This window comes from Malus domestica, chromosome 10, assembly GCF_042453785.1.
Source record: "Malus domestica chromosome 10, GDT2T_hap1".
Taxonomy (NCBI): Eukaryota; Viridiplantae; Streptophyta; class Magnoliopsida; order Rosales; family Rosaceae; genus Malus; species Malus domestica.
In genome coordinates, this window is record NC_091670.1 from 37,776,561 (window position 1) to 37,795,852 (window position 19,292).

Below are 19,292 nucleotides of genomic sequence, written 5' to 3' on the forward strand. Positions count from 1 at the left end.
GTAGGTTATTTTTTTTTTGGAACATTAACGAAAAGCTTTGGTACTATTTATTTTAACGAAAAACTAAATTTTTATATTAAAAGGTCAATCTTGGTACTATTCATTTTATCTTTTATTTTGCCGTTAATACTCAAAATTTTCAAAATTTTTAATTAGTTTTCCTTTGTTTTTTTGGTTCAAATGCAATTCCTTGTACGGTCTTAGCAGCAACCACTACCAATTTCCAAAGGGGTGTGATATCCATACATCATATTTTACTTCTCATACATCTTTTTAATTTTCAGCTGTCGGATAAAATGAATTGAAGAAGATCAACGGACATAAATTATCAAGAGGTGTGTGAGAAGTAAAATATGGTGTGGATAACACACCCCTTTCTAAAGTGCAATTCCTTGTACGGTCTTAGCACCAACCACCACCAAAGAAATTGGTTGAGAAAGAGGCCCTGCCTCCGGCCACCAGAGCAGCCGGAGCCCAGCAATTGTTGCGGCGGCTGATGCATTCAGTGCGTTTGTTGTAGATTCAATCAAGATATTTGTATCCTGGATTCAATCATGGATTCGAGAAGATACTCGTTTCCGTCGACATCTAGCCATTTTCTGACTTTTCCGGCAAAAAGCTCTGAAAACGGTAGCGGTTTCAGAGACGACGGTAGCTTCAAGCATAAAAGCAAAATTAAAAAGTTGGAATATGATATCTCTGTCATCACATCACAAAGAAAACGGTTGCTTCAAGTATTTCTTTCAGGCACACTTGCTCAAAGAAAAAAAGAAAAAAGACAGTATTACACAATCTCCTACGACGCTTCACGTCACACCAGAGAATCAGAGACGATGCCCAACTGAAGCTAGAAACTGGTTTTCCCATGGCAACATTTTCTCACACCGCTCCGACGGCTCAATCGGTAGCTTTCCGCCTCAGAAGGTGTTGCATGCTGATTCTGTTGATCTTAGCAGCAAGTATGAAGTCATTCTCGGTCAATCCACCTGCACAATGCATACCATGTCAAAAGCTAAATCTCATGTGCAATCAAATTTTCAAACGAATTGGCTCTTGAAGTAAATTGAACGACTTTCAGCGTTGTATTAAGGTGATCTCTAGCTGGAAAATATTTAGGTAACATTCGGAGTTCGGCTGGTAAGTTTCACTGAGGTAGAATTCCGTAACCAGTACCAGAACCAGAACCAAAACCAAACAGAAGTTTGAAATAAGTAACTGGACGAAGCTTCATGTATCATATGTTCACCTATTTTCCGCAAGGTAAAGCAAGAGTTGTACAATACTTTTATTTCCCAGAAGCTTTAATGGTGGTAGGAAAACTTCATTAGCAAAACGTTATATACACCGAGAGAAGGGGATGGAAAAACCTCACCTCTGCCCTCCAAGACGACCTAATGCATAATGGTTTTATTCAAGAAACATGTATAAATACGTGGTACCAATTAATTAATGGCGAATCCTTACCAACCGCATGTGTCCAAATCTCGACTGTTACATTGTTCCATCCAACTAGATGAAGATCTGGATGATGACCTGGAACATACACATTACGGTTTTCCATCTACATCAGACACATTCTATCTTATTTAAATTCTAATGCATTCTTCATACACGCGATAGCTACAACTTCATACACGTGATAGCTACAACTACTCATCAGAAAACAAAAAAAAAAGCTTAAAAATACCTTCTGCTTCTGCAACATCAGCTACGAGCTTAAGCATATCCAGTCCTTTTGTGAAGGTCTTAACTGTCCATGATCTTTTCAGTCTCAAAGCATCACCTTCACTCACCAAATTCCATCCGTCCACCTAAACCAAACATATTAATATTAAAGGAGAAACATACATGTGTGTGTAACTGTGTATATATATAGGCGATAGTTAACTCTTTAATCGAAACCTTTGTGATTAATCCTTTTGCTGCTTGTTCAGTCATCGGTCGCATGTCCTTTGAGTCGCAAGACACGCACTTCTTTATTAACAAATCTAATGCCGCCAGAAAACAGTACAAGATAAGAAAAATATGACTTCCCTGACAAACAAAGCTATGACAAAACCAGTATTACCAGATTTTGATATTGTAGAAAAAATAACATCAATAAATAATCAATGCCGGTTATACTTGATAAGAAAACAACATTCATGGATATGCCCAGCAAATGGACAAGCAGGTTCCTTCCCTTTAATGAATAAGAGCTTCTATATTTTACCGGAAACCGTACAAGCTGATTAAGGAGGATAGACAGACACAGCAGAGATGAACCTACTAAGAAGTAAAGATTACACACCAGTTACCACAATTAAACATGGGAACAATTTGATACTTAGAACTTTTTCTCATAAAGGTCCTGGATCGATTAAGCAATATCTCAAAGCCGTAAACCAGGACAAGAGTATTTAGAATGGCCAACGCAATAAATCACAGAGGAATTGGGTATATGCATGAGTAGATAATTTAGTTTTTGGCCATGTGGATTAAGCTTTGCACACAAGAAAAAATTAGTCTTCCCAAGCTACTTCTTTTCCCGTAAGAAGGAGATAAAGCCGATGTCTAAAATTTCGTGAATGGATGCGTATGGAACAATGATGCCATAGTAATAAGATGTTCTACCGCATGCTGGCACCCCAAGCTTACTTGAAAGGTTTTGTCACATAAATCGCAGTTCGGAGAGAAACTGCATTCGATTGTCAAACTGCAAAAACGACGAAAAGTCCAGTGCAAAAGTTCTAAATCCACATACTAAGTTTCTACTGGACGACAACAATCCCACATTGACATAGTTCTGAAGTATCTCAAACACTCGGCTACCGGAACCTATGATGCACGGATACATTTGTTTGGTCCCGTATTCTGTATCCGATACTTGCAGATGCGGTACTTGCCCGATACTCTCGGATACTCGTCCGACACGTATCTTGGTTGATGGACACGAATTTGACATGATGGATACGCGTATCCTACCTTTAGGATACACGTATCCGGCTTTTAGGATACATTTACACTTTCAAAAAAGGTTATGAGGAGGAGAAAATTAATACGAGACATCTATAATTAAAAGTTGCTGAATACAAAGAGTTCCCTCTAATTAAAACCATGAATACGACTCTCACACTTCCTTCTATTGTACAAAGAGGATTAGATTTCGAACTTTTCTTCTCTAACAACTCAAATGTATTTGTATTTGAATTTGAATGATGAATTATGTTTTAAAATGTATACTTTTGTTGCTATATATATTTTTATTTGCCGTATGCATAGTGTATCGTATTTTAATTTTTAGAGATTTTCCGTATTGTCGTGTTGTGCCGTATCATATCGTCATATCTGTATCCGTATCCATGCTTCATAGACCGGAACTGTATTTTATGTACAAAATTTGTTTTCACAAAAGAATCCAACTCCAAGAAGTGCATGCATGTTGAAGTTCTAATTAAATCACAGAATTATAAAATCAAAACAACAAAATTGAATGTAAAGCAGCAATCTTTCAACCCTCAAATTTTCATCAAACAACACAACCAATCACAAGATTAATGACAAACAAAACATGGGTAAGTCGAGAAATTACAGAAGATTCAAATTGAAGATTCAAAAAACCATTTTTTTATCATCATATAAAGGGCATGCAGGGAATTACCGTCCATGAGTTCCAGTGAAGCTTTGAATCACAGATGCTAATGGTACCTGTAAATTTTCCGAGAAAATTTCAGCAGAAGAGAAAGATGAGAGAGAGAGAGAGAGAGAGATACCTTCTGCAACAGTCGACTCATGAATGTTTCTGTAGACTCTGAAAGGGGAGGCGATTTTGAACGGTGGGCAGTGATCAGATGATGTAATAGAAACTCGAAAGTTTGTATTTTTGCGAAGCTTTCGCGGTTGGACGTGATTGAGAAAAAGGATGAGATTACAGAGGCTGAAATGAAAATCGAATAGAATTGATGGCAAATATTATAAAATTAAATAACTTTGTGGGTTCTCTAGAAATAACGTAAAATTGAGTGGTGGGTTGGGGAAAGTATAAATGTGAACAAACGTGTCCGGAAAACAAAAAATTTCGCTGCGTTTTTGCTTCTTCGTCTGAGAATTGCTCTCCTCCGCCGAACAAAATGGTCAGTTTCTTTCTCTCTCTTCCTCTTTCTCTCTCTTAAAATTCCAATTGATTTACCAAAATTTTAGGGCTAGGATTTAGGGTTAGGGATTAGACATTGTTATCAGCTTCTTGATCTTTGTGAGTGGAATAATTGGGGTCGGATCCGAGTTCCTTAGAACTGGATCTCTCAGATCCTGCAACAACAACGTAATTTAAATGCATATTCTTGATAAAATTTGAAAAATGCAGGCATTTTTTAATTGGAAGATAATAAATTGTTCTGAATTTTATGTTTGTTTGTTCTTGGTAATTTGATGCTGTTAATGACCCAAAATTATCAGTGTATGAATGGTATGTATACATGGATGATGGATCCCATTTGAATTTTTAAGAAAAAATTGGATTTGAGCTTGCAACTGAGATACCGTAGTGGACCGTGTTCTTGGGAAATTATTCCACAAGATTTTTGTGGTTGTTTGATCTTGTTGATGCTGTTCAACAATGTAGTTGAGGTTATAAATGGATCCTGCTTAAGTTTTTAAGATGTTCAATATAAGCTTGCAAATGAGTTAACAGAACCAACTATGATCCCGGGAAATCATTTCTGTAAACTTGTAGTCGAACATATTCAGCACAATTGTGCAAGCGCAATGTTAGATGTACACACATATATAGTACACGTTAAATCTCGAGTGCTGAATGTAAACGTGTTTATCAAATTAGAGAAACAACTCCATTGACTGGGTATTTGATTACACTCTCTCTTTAGTGTAAGTTGCAATCGTCATTACACTATATTTAGGCTTACACGTACAAGTAATGACTATTAACTTTTGTTATTGATGTGGTAAGAGTCGGTAACCATTTTAAGCTTATATGTAATTGGAAGCAAAACATTAGTTTTCCCTGATAAGCATGAATGAGTGAGATATGTGACCCTTCAGTGGATGTAGCCACGATTATCTCTTTTTAATGTCAGTGCTGAAATCATTTGGTGCAGTGTATCGTATAATGATTCAAGTTTTGGCAATCTCTAATCGGTTGTTGGCTGTTGTTTGTAGGAGTCCTGCCCTTCGATAAAGAACATCCTCCTCCTCGATTCTGAGGGGAAACGTGTGGCTGTCAAGTATTATTCAGAGGAGGACTGGCCAACGAATACTGCCAAAGAATCTTTTGAGAAAGCTGTATTTACTAAAACTCAAAAGACAAATGCGCGGACAGAAGGTAATTTAAGCTTTAATTATTTCGGTACAGGTCATGTCATCAAATTATTCTAATCCCTATCAAATGCTATCCCCTCATATGAAGCATTGTGTTGTTTTGATTCGAACTACTTCCATATTAACTTGTTGCGTCTTCATGTACAGCTGAGATAGCAATGTTTGAGGGCACCATTGTAGTTTACAAGTTTGTTCAGGACCTTCACTTTTTTGTTACTGGTGGTGAAAATGAAAATGAGCTCATTTTAGCCACAGTTCTGCAGGGATTTTTTGATGCGGTTGGCATTCTCCTGAGGTATTTTATCCTCCTTATAAAACTTGATAAATTCTCTACTCTCAAGTAGTTATATTTTAATATTCATTTTGTCTCACTTTTGTCCAGAGGCAATGTGGACAAGAAGGAGGCACTTGAAAATTTGGATCTCATTTTACTATGCCTTGATGAAATTGTTGACGGAGGGTAAGATATAACCTTCACGCTTATAAAGTTTGTTAGTGCTATTCAGTGAGTTCAATTCCCAACTTTTACATTTTTCTAAAAGCCTAGAATATAAGAACCAACGTTGTTGCAGTTTACTTGCAGAGAATAATGATAACGCGATTTGCATGTCTGGACCGTTTGTTCGGTTCATATGTACCTTATTTCTTGTACAATCACAGTGCCCTTAGGCTTAACCCTTTCTTTTTGGTGCAGTATTATTCTTGAGACCGATTCAAATGTTATAGCAAGTAAGGTTGCAAGTCACAGTATTGATGCTGGAGCTCCGTTGTCCGAGCAGGTATATCCGTTGTCTAGATAGTTAAACTCGACATGTAAAAAATACTAATTCAACAACCGAATACTCCCTGCCACCAAATTTTATGTTGTTAATCCATATATATATATATTTCTTCTTACAGACAATAAGTCAAGCATTGGCAACTGCCCGCGAACATCTAGCGAGACAACTCCTTAAATGATGTGTTGAAAGAGGAAAAGCAAGGAGAGAGGACATCAGTTTTATATGTTTCTGTTTCATCAGATGCTGCGATATTATCAAGTTCGATTACTTCTGCAGAACTCGGTTAATTTGGACATCGGAACAGTTGATGCCAAAGGTTTAGTATTCGAGATATATACGTTTACATATTTTGATGAATTGAATGCCATATGAACTCACGGGGATGTTCGAGATTCCGTTTGTAATTAATTGTGTACCATATGCGATGTTGTCTTGATTGAGCTATAAACTTTCAATAACACGGAGTTTCCGAGAATCCGACTGTTGTATCATACTCCTTGAATCACAACATAATCTGCATCACGTAGGAAACCGTCGCCGGCCGTAGGGGAGAGATTACTGCGAGACACATCTTTGCGAACCACTTCATGATTCTCAGCCTCGTGCTGAAACATCTTAACCAACTCTTGAAGCTCCAACTTTCTAACTTCAACCTGCTCTTCGGTGACCGGTTGTTTCAGCCCAAGGTAGAGCAGCCCTACTCCGATTAGCACGGCTCCTATAAAGGCGAGAACGGCTGAAAATACACCGAATGCGTATGGAGCGTTCTGTGCTCCCGGCATTCCGTCAACATTAATTCCAAATAGCCCGGTGATGATGGAAAGGACAAGGCCGCAGCCACCAAAAACAGTCAGGTTGTGTGTCACTCGAAGGCTTCGATCCTGTAACCATGCACGAACAGTGCTCTGCATCACGTCCTGAATGGTAAATAAGCGGTCGCGAACTGCTTCTTGCTCCTCGATCATTTCTCTTGTGGCCTTCCGTATTTGCTCTAACAAGGTTCTTGCTGCATTTCCTCTCAAATGTTGGAGAAGCTCGAATACAATCTCTTCTCTTGCATGAAGCGTCCACTTCACTCTGATAACCTGCAATAAAATTATGGAGTTTGCCTACAAAGTGTCTTAATTTGAACGGCAGGGTAACCTCAATGGACAGTCAAACAAAAAGTTTCTACTGACTGCCTAGATGCTAAACCTAAATGTTAGCCAGACTCGATTTTCCACTTCAACGGGGAAGGGGTATTCAAGGCCATAGGAAATACGACAGCACATACATACGGTGGCTACAGGTTAGATATTATGCATGTACCCAAACACGAAGTATACAGTTAGAACCGTAGAAATAACGGGAGTAGGGTAGATTCAATAACATCATAAGAAAATATATTCTAACGTAATTCCTGTTGTCCACAAAACATGAGAAGCTCTCAAAACCAATACCCCTTTCCGATTGACTCAGTTTCTTGCTTCCATTTTGATGTGCAAGATCTGTACATTAGTATATCACTCAGTCACTCACACAGCCACACCCCAATGGCTCGTAGAAGCCATTTGTCTTACGAGATTTGGGATTCAACAGCTCATAGAAGCCATTGTCTTACTAAAAGTTCAGGTTATTCATCTTTGGTTTATCCTTTCAACAAGAATAAACGTAAAAATAGAATCGAGCGATTTTTACATCAAATGGAATTTGCTAGCAAGGAGATATAGCATACCTGTCTTGATAGCTTTCTGATTTCTTGGTTGAGGATTACAGTGAAAAGATTCATATCCTCATGGTTTCTCCTATTAAACAAAGAAGGTAAAGTCATAAGTGAATTACAAACTAAATAGGAATCAACGAGGTAATATTACTTTACGGGGAATGGTTGTATGCATATGGAAGAACCTGTTCATAAATTTTAATTCAACCTCATCAGCTGCTCCAAATATGGACTTACGGAATAACCTGAAACAGCGGAGACATTGAAGGGAACCACAGGTTAGAGAATAAGAAATGACAAAGACGTAACAATGCATACATAAAATTATGGACAACGGAATAGAATTAGTTGTAGTACATGCATGAGCCATCGCCAATAATTGATGTGCCATTTCCACAGTAAGTAGGCTTTTGTAATTTTGCTATATCAGAACGATAGTACTAAAGTTACCTGTCATCCCATCGAGTAAGGCGGCAAGCTAGATGTGCTATGACTTCATGCACTGTTCTCGGTGCATTATAGCCTCCAGTTGAAACAAGTTCCTAACCAAAGCAAAGGATTAACCTACCAGCCTTTAAAGTTGCATGCACAAAAAAATAACACAGTAAGAAGTTCAAAGCCACTGAAAGGATCAGTCAAAGATGAACAACCTGAACTTCTGTGATACCCAACACATTTATACTTGACACAGGCCCCTTAATATGCAAAACCGTTACAAGGAAGTTTTGTGCTTGCCACGATCTAAGTACAATGGGGATATCATCCTCATCAACAAATGGATTCCCAATAGACTGTCCCAAAAGCTCAAATAGCAACCCCCCGGCAACCCTAACTGGGACCTGAAAAGAGGCATCAAAGCATGTTCAGAATCAACTCTTCAACAAAACCAGATTCCGAAAAAGTTTATGCTGAAAGTCAGTCACTTTGTTACACTCCTGCCACTGCAACAGGCTTTACAAACCAATACTACTAATTACTTAGCAATTTCAGATATAACAAATGCAATGTACCTCGTATCGCAGGTGCTTCATCCGGTCACTGATCAGTCGACTTTCATCTCTTAAAGCTAAGCTAACTGCAGGGTGAAGCCACTGGGCATTGCTGAGCCATGCTTCAACTGTGGGGTGGCCTGCAGAGACATGGCACCACCAAATGGGCCCTGCCGGACACTCCCAATACGGAGCTGCTAAATCTGCAACAGTGAAGTCATCTTCACCATCCATCCCAAACTGCTGAGAGGCCCAACTAGCGTTAGCTTGCACAGTTTGTACAATTTCCGAAATCCTATCCCACCCAATTGGAACCCAATGACCACCCTCAAACCTTTCCATATCCTGAACTTGGCCTGATTGCTGGCTCCTATCTTCCATTTGGGATGGAGAATCAGAAAATCCGTAAGAAGGAACACGCACCCTCTCTTGCTCACCATCTATTTGTTGTTTAGTCAGGTTTTTTGAACCAGGTTTTGAACTAATTATTTTCTTCCGGCTTCGGATAAACTCAAAAGCACAAATAAGCCCATTTTTCCAAAGGTCACTCTCAATCCCAGGCATGGGATCTCTACTAGGAAAAATTCTATGGCTATCCGGGTTCTTCGTGTTATTGCAATGGGAAGAACTGTTCTCCCCCACTCTACTGTTGTTGTGTTCCATCGATGCACAGCTAAACCATGGAAGTTGCAATTATCAGACACAGGATTAAGCTGCAATTAGTGATCACAGCTAAATACTGCAATGTTTAGAAAAATAATCAAAACCTGACTATAATTAAATTAGAATTTCAGTCCATGGATTGCAGTTTGCACTCATAAATTGGGAAAAGATTCAAACTTTCCATCTCCGAGAGTATAAAAAGTTTACAGACACTGCAACCTCCAAGTTAACAGACAAAACAATAAAACAAAAGAAGCAGCAATCAAGCAAATAAACTCTACCCATATAAACAACCGAATAAGAACATGACCCAGGAAAAACAATTAAAAAATACCCAACAAATAAAAATCAAGTGGGATAGAGAGAAAATTGTTCCTGAAAATTTAGAGGGGGAGAAAAATGATGAATTTAAATGGTAAATTATGGGTTCTTGAACGAATAAAAGAAGATTTCTATTACTGTTAATTAGGAGGAAATGAAATGAGAGGAGGAGGACCTTACCCAGGAAAGAAGGCAGAGTGTTGAAAAACCTAAGCTCCACCAAGGCAATGCCTTTGTTTGATTTATGCAGGAGAGAAAAACTTGAACTCTAAGAAAAAACAGAGGGACGTGGAAAGGCTACGAACGTTGGTGCAATTCGATGCTTCCCTTCATCAGAAAAAAAAAAATGCGATGCTTCCCAGTGGCAGAATCACTAAGGGGACACCAGAATGGTCTGTTCCCATCTGCCTTTATTTTCTTTGTTGGTGGTACTATTAAATATACATTTGTTGCTTAATAAACCGTAAATCCACTTTCAAATGCCTTATAAAGGTTTCCTTAATACTCATAGAAAATATTTCGCAAAAATAATTTTTTTTGCATATTTTACAAAAAAAATGTGGGTTAACGGCTATTTGAAAGATGCGTAATAAAATGAAGTTTGAAAGTAAGCCTATTTTCTTTTCACACCTTTGTGGTTCTACTTTGGTATGGATTAGGCAGGTTGGACTCACTCCTGGTCATGTATGTGATATTTTGGATAAGCAACTTTTAGTCTCTCTTGAATCTTGGTCGAGTCCTGTAAAGCTCCTTCTATAATTCATGTTCTTTTGCCTCCCCTTTTCATTTCCTTGGGTCAAAGTGAATACGGATGGCCTTGTTAAAGGTACTTCAGGTCTTGTGCCTTGTGGTGGGGTTTTTAGAGATTCCATGAGTTATTTTCTTGGTGGTTTGTCCTTGAGTTTGTGGCATCATACTTCTTTCTATGCGAAGCTTCAAGATGTCATCCTTTGTGGAGTTGGTTCATGCACGATTGGCAAACTTTATAAGGTGAAAGTGACCCTTCTACTGTGATATTTTGCTTTGCTTCCGGTCGTTCCGGACTCGTTGGAAAAACTGTATTTCTCTTTTACAACACATGGTTTTTCATTGCTTTCATACATTTCGAGAAGGGAATGAAATTGCTAACAAATTAGCTAATCGAGAGCTTTTCTTTTCTTTTTTACCTAATTCTTTTGATTTTTGATTTTTGTTTTGCATCTTGTCTTGTAGGTTCTTACCTTTTAAGTTGTATTTTAGAGGAGTTCGATCCTATGTCTCTCTCTCCTTTTCAAGAGATATAAGGTTTATGTCCTCTTTTTCATGTAATTTATTTTTCTTTACTTCAAGAGAAGTGACGACTTTTTTTCTTTTCATATCAATAAAAACGCCTAAGTTCTAAAACAAAACTAGACAAAAAATGAAAGCATATGTTTAGCTTAACAACTTTAATGCATATGTTTCATTGGGAGGAAAACCATCTTTACTCTATTAAGATAAAAACAAACATGAAACATCTGAACAAGAAAACACAAGAGAAAAGGAAACGAAAAAGGGCGTAGTAAAATATCCACTAATCCAAATTAGCACACTTGTTTTTACCTAAGGTTAAACGTGATGAGCAAGAAAACAATATCTAGAATACAATCGCTCCCGTGGCACAGGCACAGGGCAGCAGCCAAGCCAAGGTCTCTTATGACCAAACAATGGTACACGATGACGATTATTACGACCGCAGTGAATGCCTCCGGTTGGACACTTCCAAACTCACTACAAGACCCCGAAAAAAACCTGAGAGGGAGGGAGGGAGGTGACTGAGAATTAGTAGTTGTTCTGCCATAAATGCTGTTGCGACTGCTTCGAGGGTTGGCCGCCTTGTGAACCGCCAAGGGACGCGTCCCTTGAACTTTGCTGCTGCTGGTGCTCTAGGGACATCCCGGATTGAGAGTGGTAAAAGTTGGGGTAACCGAGAGCTCCAGCATATTGCTGTGAAGGTTGTGGTTGCTGAGCTTGCCGGAACCCTGTGTGCTGCTGGTTTTGCCCCTGGAAGCTGTAATAGTTGCTGGCTGGAACAGCGGACATTGCTCGGGAACCGGGTCCATGAACCCACATTCCCGAGTTATCATTTTGTTGCTGGAAAAAAAAATAATAATAAGAAAAATGAGTTTTACTGATTGCAGAAAAGTAGTTGTTTGCTCCAGCATATGCTGTTAACGAACAAAACGATAAACTTTAACCGAGATGATAAATTACCTGCTGAAGTGAGATCAAATGGCTATTGTCCTTGAACTGAGAGTTTACAACATCGTCATAGCCAATCGTTGTGCCTGTAGGTGCCGAGGATGGATTCAAAGGAAAGTTTCCACCAGGAATGCTGGCTGAACTACTGAACCCATAACCGGGCGGAATATTAGCAGACTGAGGCAAACTGCTAGCAGAGACACTATTTTTATACTGTGGGAGAACTGCAGCAAGAGACTGATGGTATGTGCTGTTACCAGCAAATTGTTGCTGGAAAGCTGACGGCATATATGTGTAGCTTTGAGGCAGGAAAGGATAACCGATCATGTTTGAAAAATGCCCCAGTGGAAGAGTAGGTTGAGAATAAGGGTGCATTGCAAGGTGTTGTGGAAGAGCTGGTCCAGTCGCAACATTAGCACCAGGCAGGGTCTGTGGAGTAGGCTGAGCTGCAGAAATACCACCTGCTCTCAATGCCTGTATATACACAACAAATAAATTTGAACAAAATTTGAGATCTCTAATATGTCCGGATTGGTCAGAGCAATAGAGAAATAAGTTGACCAAAAAACACTCAAAACAAGAACCAATTTCGTTATCTGGACTTGTCCTCCATAACAATCAATTCTAAGAAGATCATTTCCATAGGATTAGAACATACACATGATACAAAAAGCACAGGCAACTAACTCATAAGTAGCAATCATAAGATGGTAAATGCTTAAGGTAATTCTATCAAAGTCAAACCAATGTAGATGTTCAGTCCGACAAGAAATATGTAATTAGAAGGGTTAAGTAGTGAGTCTTTTCCTTAAGAAACTAAGAAATATAACTTCAGCACAATAATGATGAGCTAGCAGAAGACAACTGATTTCACCAATAATCCATGGCCTCTATAGAACAGAATGAATACAATGCAAATTGCAGCCAACTTAAACTAGTTTGACTATGTGACATTAAGTTCCTTGGATTTAAGCATAAATCTCGGTCAACAAGAATGTCTCTATCTGCATGTAATTCTTTTTCTTTGCAAACATAAGAAACTTATGTCCACAAAAGTTGTTGTAAAAATGTTTAATATTTTTATGCCAGTCAAGCTATCAACTAAAAGAATAATTGATAAGTTTAATACAAAATAGAAAGGAACCTCTGTCATGGAGATGGTGGGACCGCTGATAGAAGAAGCCGCATTGCCATAATTTGTGGGCATAGATTGGGTCATGGGGAACGCCGAGTATGGAAAATCCTCTCTTGCAGCTTGAGCAGTCGAAGCCAACAGAGTGCTGGGCAATGAATTTGTATATGCCTGCTTCGAAGAAAATATGAGAAATGAGATTCAACTAATACTAACAATCAAGATTTGCAATTGCAATATACAACCATATAGCTATAAAACAAACACACACATCAACAGAACCGAATGATCTTAAGTATGATGAAACTAAAAGTTAAGCTTCATCTCATGCTCCTTTGTTTTCCCAGTTTAACTTTTCCAATGTTTAGCGTACATGTAATGTATATAATGATGTGAACATACAGACAAACACACACTCGCAACAGTTGGAAATTAAAAGAAAAGCACTAGCATTACATGTGATGTATATAATGATGTGAATCTAAAGACTCCAATGCAGTGGATCTAAAGGCTCCAAACATGTAAGATCTCCAGGTCCAATGATGTTCACATCCCAACCAACTAGTAAAATATTGCTCAAACCAGAACCAATTATTATGTGGGGACTGCAATATTACCACAAAATCATTAACACGACAAATAATAAACACAACATCATAGTTTATCGCCTTACCATCACATTCGAAAAAGGAGCAATATTCTGCATCTGTGAGCTTGTCTGTTGGTGAGGAAATGTCGCATCCAATTGTTGGGAGTTCTCGTATGCAAATCCAGGTGCAGAAGGGAACACATATTGATTCCCTTGACCAGCTTCATGGGTTTCTTGTTTCAAGATCTCTGCTTGTGAAACCGAAGGAGATTCATAATCTCCAGCACTGGCTACCGTTCTATGAACTAGATTTCCATCGGAGGCATTCATGAGATGCTCATCTCCATAATACTCAGGATTTCTACAGAAAAATATCTCTTAAGATGGTGCAAAACATCCAACAATAAAACCAAGGGCAATATTATCACAACGACATACCTTGAATCTGAGTGTGCAATTGCAGAAACATCTACGGCCCCAGATGTCTCTTCAAAGTTACTTTTTTGTGGCTCAGATGCAAATGATTCGGAGCTAGGAAGAGCAGGATCAGGGCCAGATCGGAAACTTCCAAAGCTCAAGTTCAAGACATCTGGAGTATGAAGCTGAAGGTGATTAGGAATGACCACAGGAGGTTTGTCTTCTTCAGGAGCTGCTCCCCCATCATCGTTCTGTAAATTAAGTTGCTGCAAGTTTGCAGCCACTGATGACACGTCTTCTTCAGCTGGGGAAAAAAAGGAAAACATAATTTCTTAAAAAACAGCTTTGAACATTCTGGAATTCATTAAAGTTTAAGTTAGCAACTTCGCTATCCAGAGAAAAAAAATTGTTAAAAGTTATGGATAAGCAAAGAACTGTTCAGGTCAACATCCTACCAAATTAGAGTATTTAGCTTTTTTTTTTACGAAAACTAATGAAAAGGGCTTGAAAACTTTGAGTTTTAATGATAAGGACAAAATAAAGGGTAAAGTGAATAGTATCAGGATTGACTTTTTAGTGTAAAAATGTGGTTTTTCGTTAACGTGAACAGTACCGGGTGCTTTTCGTTAAAGTTCCCTTTTTTTTTTACCCTGATTCAAGATACTAACTTCAGAACACATGTTGCACCTGAGTTTTCAGTTACAAACAACCCCTTTAAGTATTCCTTCCAGAATATAATAAACCTTCATTACAATATTTCCAATCTTTATGCAATGTTAATATTGAAATATATAGAGGAACTTTGAGAAAAATATAGGTCAGAAAGAACAGAGGAAAAAAACATTGCAGGACAAACCAAAAAAATAAGCCATCATGGTTACCTTCATTATCCTCGAAAGCATGCCTCTGTGGTTGGAAGGAATTTATGTCTTCATACAAGTTATTATCAAAAGCAGATGCACCTCCAGAATTATCTTCTTGTATATGTCTACCGGATACAGAAGTAGGTTCATTATGGCTTGGAAGTGTCTCAACAGAATCATCTTCTTCCACCTCGACCTCATCTAGCTGGGCTCTTATATGTTGACTAGTTCTATCGATGGGCAAGTTAGATGAATCAGCATACAGCTCAGAGTTTGTGGGTGCTCCAAGAACAGAGGACATGCTAACAGAAGGTGGATCAATCAAGGGCCACTCATCATTGGTTGCTGGCAACTTTGGAACATGATCTTGTGGTGAACGCAAATTGTGATGCAATGATGTTGCAGGTGCCCCATCTTGATTATTACCACTATGATTATGGGGGTTTGGCACGGTGGAAGCCTTGGCTTGCGGCCTGCCCATCTTAACAATGTCGGCCATGGAAACTTGACCCGGAACCCCTACCCATGCAGACTGATATCCTGCAGAAGGCTGTGAGGATGACAATATTCCATCATCTGTGCTTAGTGCTGGGATTTTATTTTCACTCCCCACAGAATCGCTGCAACAGATTTTACAAATAGATGAGCAACACTATCAGGTATGTATCATACCCATGTTTTAACATGAATGGCAATCTATTCCACCCCAAGATCTATCAATGTAATAAAAAAATGACCAGCAAGAGAAAACTTCTACAGACATACACATGCAAACAAACCACGTAAGATTTATGTAGAGCATGTTTTCAAATTCAAGTTTTCAAAAGAGTACAAAAGAACATGAATAAACAGATGAGGGTTACCTCTAACTTTCTTAAAATTAATAATTATATCGTTTAGTCGCATTTTATGCTCTAAATCAGAGAAAAAAGAGAGACAAATAACTGTATCAGTTTGAGGTTTAATATTTATAACCTGTAGGATGTAGGTCGTCGACCTGTGTTATGTCCCGCCATGACAGATGCAGAACCTGGATAAGCATGTGTTCCATTTTCCTTCTTGTATGCAGGCTTACCATGCGAAAAACCAGAATCTGCGAGAAAAAGAAACAGAAAGGCGAGACTAAGTTTTTACGTTCGGCAGAAATTTGCAAACTATGTAAACACAGTATTATCCAACTTTAATTGCTCTGGTCCACCACATACCATTAGAGCTATAGTGGTTTGATCCGCCACGTGCAGAATAACGGTCACCACCTCTAGCACCATAACTTGAAGTGTTATTCGCCCCACGGGACCTGGAGTCCGTCGGTTCCTTACTCTGAAGAAAAATATGAGAGAGCGTGTGTGTGTATTACATTAAAAAGGGATACAAAAACCATGCCAACTACCATAAACACAAGAAAAGCATAAGACTAAATCATATTACTAACAAAAGCAGACCCCTTATCAATGTATGGGAAAAGATAAGTATATTTGTTATTTAGCAGATAAAGAGCAGAATAACTCAAATATAGAGCAAAATAAAATATACAAAAAGGAGTACACCCTGAAACAGATATCTAACGATCCGCCCATACAATCAATGTTTCAAATATATAGTGTAAGAAGATAACATCACATATTCTCAGAACATAAACCACGAAGAGAGCAAGGGATGGGAGGTAAATGACAAAACATGAACTTGAAATTATGCAAATGACACGCACGCACCTCTTTTTTCTTTTCTCGTTTGCTCCTCACTTCATGAAAAGGATCTACACAAATTATAAGCCTTACATTAGAAGTAGTTACAACAAAAACATATATCTTTACGGAATCACATTCATATAAGCACTAAGACCTATAGAGGCTCAACCTACGAAACAAAAAATTACAGAAGAGAGATCATATTTCAACTTTCAACCGCGATTTTACCAACCAAGCTTCACAAGCAGCATGCTTAAAGAACAACATTAAAGTTTTAACAAAAATTAAAACACTTAAGAAATTCATTGATTTCACGTCTTCCAAAGTACGATTGAATTAATGAGTGTGGGTGAGAGAGAGAGAGAGAGAGATAGGACCCTGGAAACTAAATACATATACAAAAACTCAAAATTGGGAAATATCCCAGCAAATCATAAAATATATTTTTTTGAAAAATTATAGACCAAATAGTAGGGAAAGCACAAAACTTGATAAACCAAATGAACAATTTCCTTCAACCCAATAAATATTTTCCCTTAATAAACCAGAAAACCCACTGGACTGTCACTAATACAGTAATACTACAGCTATGCCTCAGTCCAATTCTAATTTTCTGATTTGCCCTAAAATTGGAAAGAAACAAAAAAACCCAAATCTTCAAATTAAAAAATTAGACAAATAAATTTGAAAAGAGTAAAGCTTGTAGAGAGAGAGATTGGGGGAGGACCTTGGGCCAGGAGGCGATTAACGGCTTCGTTAGGGTCCATGTTACAGTCTTTAAGCATAGCGTAGATCTCCTGCTCAGTGCAGTTATTCACAATCTCCTTCAAGCTCTGTACCATCTTCCGAGATCCCGCCGGTATGCCGGAAATCCCAGTATTGCCCTTGCCATTGCTGGCCACGCCTCCGCCGCCTCTCCCGCTCATTCTCTCTCTCTCTCTCCCTCCCGCTGTGAGAAAACCCTTATTAGATCTGAGACTGCCGATACGGCGTCGTATTGGGTTTATAGCCGTTCGCCTCTCTCTCTGTGGTTCCGCCGCTGCTGCCAAACAGAACGAACAAGGAAGAAGAAGAAGATGAAGATAAATATCCAAAGTCTCTCTCTCTCAGTCTTGCACCGAAAACCCTCCTTTCGCTCTTTCCTTTTTCTTTCCTCTGTGAGCGTGCAATTTTTATTTTATTTTATATTATTTTCCGTTTCGCAAATTTAAGGGTTTGATTCTATTAGACCATCTCCAACCCTGGGCTAAAAGCCAAATTACCCCCCAAATTACCCCCCCAAACACTCTCCAACCCATGCTAAAATTTTAGGCTAAATGCCAAATGCTATTTCTGGGCCAAATACCCCCCCAGCTTTCCCCCCGGGCTAAATGCGAAATGTTTATCGGAATTTAAATTTTTTTAGATTAAAATGTTCATAAAATTAATTTACAATAATCTACATATTTATTTTTAAAAAAAAATTGATTTAAGAAAAAAATTTAGGCTAATTTCATTCTTTAATAATTCCGGGCTAAAATTTTAGGGTAGAAGGGTTGGAGCAGAAAAGATGTTTCTGGGCTAAAAGCTAAATTTTCCGGGCTAAAAAATTTGGCTTTTAGCCCAAGGGTTGGAGATGGTCTTAGGAATTTAATGATTTTATTGGGTTATAAATTCATGTTGATTAAGGAGTTTTATAAACTGTATGTAAATTTTGAGTGAAATTATTTGAAATCGTATTCGATTGAAATTTTGAGGGATTTTTGTTGATTTGCAGGATATTAATTTTGATATAGTTTAATAATTTCTAAGGATTTTATGTAAAATTTTGCATGACTCAAATATTTACGAATAAATGTGAGTTTTGAGAATGCTTAAAATAAACTAAAAATCTCTCAAATTCCTCAAATCTTGATTGAATACTCCTGAATTTGTAAAAAAAAATAAAAAAATCCATCAAAATCTCAATTGAATACACCGTCCTTAAAGAAAATGCATAATTTTTTAAAACCTAAAAACACTATTAAATCCATCCAAATTCTTTAAAATCCTACATATTTAAAATACCATAAAATCAAATTCTAATTGATTATAGAGTCTTGTAAACTACTTTAAAATTCAAAATGGATACACTCAAATTTTATAAAGTTTTATAAAAACTTTTAAAATCTTAATTGAAAAGTCATAGACTTCTATGAACTCACTTAAAATTTTGATTGAAGATGTATGAATTTATAAACCCTTTAACTTCTAATTGAAATTTTTTTTTCTCTTTTAAAGCCCACTGGGCCACTACGATTGGTTTAATTTTAAAAATAATTTTTAAATTTTAAAACCCCACTAAAGTAATTACTGTGATTATTCCCTAGGGCACTACTAAAACAAAATTTGAATTTCAAATTATAGCAACTCCACCCATGGAGCCCTCTCCCCTGGCAATCCACTATTCAATCCACCCTATTGAACAGTAACTGCCTTAAATGAATAGTAACTACCATTAATGAACAGTAATTGTCATTTACATCTCCACCCTTGCAACCCTCCCCCTGGCAATAAGCAATTAAAATAATAGTTTTTTTTGTTTGTTTAAATAATAAAAAATTGCAAAAGCTCTCTCTCTCTCTGACACAAAAA

At 37.8% G+C, this 19,292-nt stretch overlaps 4 protein-coding genes across 8 annotated transcripts; 1 reads left to right on the top strand and 3 right to left on the bottom strand.

The window, feature by feature from the left end:
• Positions 1 to 675: 675 nt before the first annotated feature.
• LOC103446216 (pterin-4-alpha-carbinolamine dehydratase 2, mitochondrial-like) lies at positions 676 to 3,873 on the bottom strand. Of its 2 annotated transcripts, none has more exons than XM_008385295.4 (6): positions 3,753 to 3,873; positions 3,641 to 3,687; positions 1,903 to 1,988; positions 1,688 to 1,811; positions 1,465 to 1,533; positions 676 to 986 (listed from the first exon to the last, which is right to left on the bottom strand). In XM_008385295.4, the coding sequence occupies exons 2-6, from the start codon at positions 3,645 to 3,647 to the stop codon at positions 898 to 900; spliced, it is 375 nt and encodes a 124-aa protein (XP_008383517.1). In that variant the 5' UTR covers positions 3,648 to 3,687; positions 3,753 to 3,873; the 3' UTR covers positions 676 to 897. The 2 variants fall into 2 exon arrangements, with proteins under 2 accessions (XP_008383517.1, XP_008383516.1); XM_008385294.4 differs by having other exon boundaries at positions 1,903 to 2,047; positions 3,753 to 3,864.
• A 31-nt stretch (positions 3,874 to 3,904) lies between these two features.
• Positions 3,905 to 6,570, top strand: LOC103446214 (coatomer subunit zeta-2-like). The gene is made up of 6 exons (XM_008385290.4): positions 3,905 to 4,112; positions 5,155 to 5,317; positions 5,461 to 5,608; positions 5,696 to 5,773; positions 6,008 to 6,092; positions 6,214 to 6,570. The coding sequence occupies exons 1-6, from the start codon at positions 4,110 to 4,112 to the stop codon at positions 6,271 to 6,273; spliced, it is 537 nt and encodes a 178-aa protein (XP_008383512.2). The 5' UTR covers positions 3,905 to 4,109; the 3' UTR covers positions 6,274 to 6,570.
• On the bottom strand, positions 6,337 to 10,208 carry LOC103429672 (uncharacterized). 3 transcript variants are annotated; one of them, XM_029110270.2, is made up of 7 exons: positions 9,951 to 10,208; positions 8,808 to 9,459; positions 8,448 to 8,636; positions 8,248 to 8,339; positions 7,983 to 8,042; positions 7,810 to 7,879; positions 6,337 to 7,180 (listed from the first exon to the last, which is right to left on the bottom strand). In XM_029110270.2, the coding sequence occupies exons 2-7, from the start codon at positions 9,447 to 9,449 to the stop codon at positions 6,584 to 6,586; spliced, it is 1,650 nt and encodes a 549-aa protein (XP_028966103.2). In that variant the 5' UTR covers positions 9,450 to 9,459; positions 9,951 to 10,208; the 3' UTR covers positions 6,337 to 6,583. The 3 variants fall into 3 exon arrangements, with proteins under 3 accessions (XP_028966103.2, XP_028966102.2, XP_017186228.3); XM_029110269.2 differs by having other exon boundaries at positions 8,808 to 9,525; XM_017330739.3 differs by having other exon boundaries at positions 8,808 to 9,499; positions 9,951 to 10,165.
• Positions 10,209 to 11,209: 1,001 nt separating this feature from the next.
• On the bottom strand, positions 11,210 to 17,902 carry LOC103429653 (uncharacterized). 2 transcript variants are annotated; one of them, XM_008367786.4, is made up of 10 exons: positions 17,407 to 17,902; positions 16,704 to 16,747; positions 16,197 to 16,311; positions 15,967 to 16,084; positions 15,010 to 15,611; positions 14,150 to 14,432; positions 13,796 to 14,072; positions 13,135 to 13,293; positions 12,003 to 12,464; positions 11,210 to 11,882 (listed from the first exon to the last, which is right to left on the bottom strand). In XM_008367786.4, the coding sequence occupies exons 1-10, from the start codon at positions 17,603 to 17,605 to the stop codon at positions 11,571 to 11,573; spliced, it is 2,571 nt and encodes an 856-aa protein (XP_008366008.3). In that variant the 5' UTR covers positions 17,606 to 17,902; the 3' UTR covers positions 11,210 to 11,570. The 2 variants fall into 2 exon arrangements, with proteins under 2 accessions (XP_008366008.3, XP_017186225.3); XM_017330736.3 differs by having other exon boundaries at positions 13,135 to 13,296; positions 17,407 to 17,892.
• Positions 17,903 to 19,292: the final 1,390 nt, after the last annotated feature.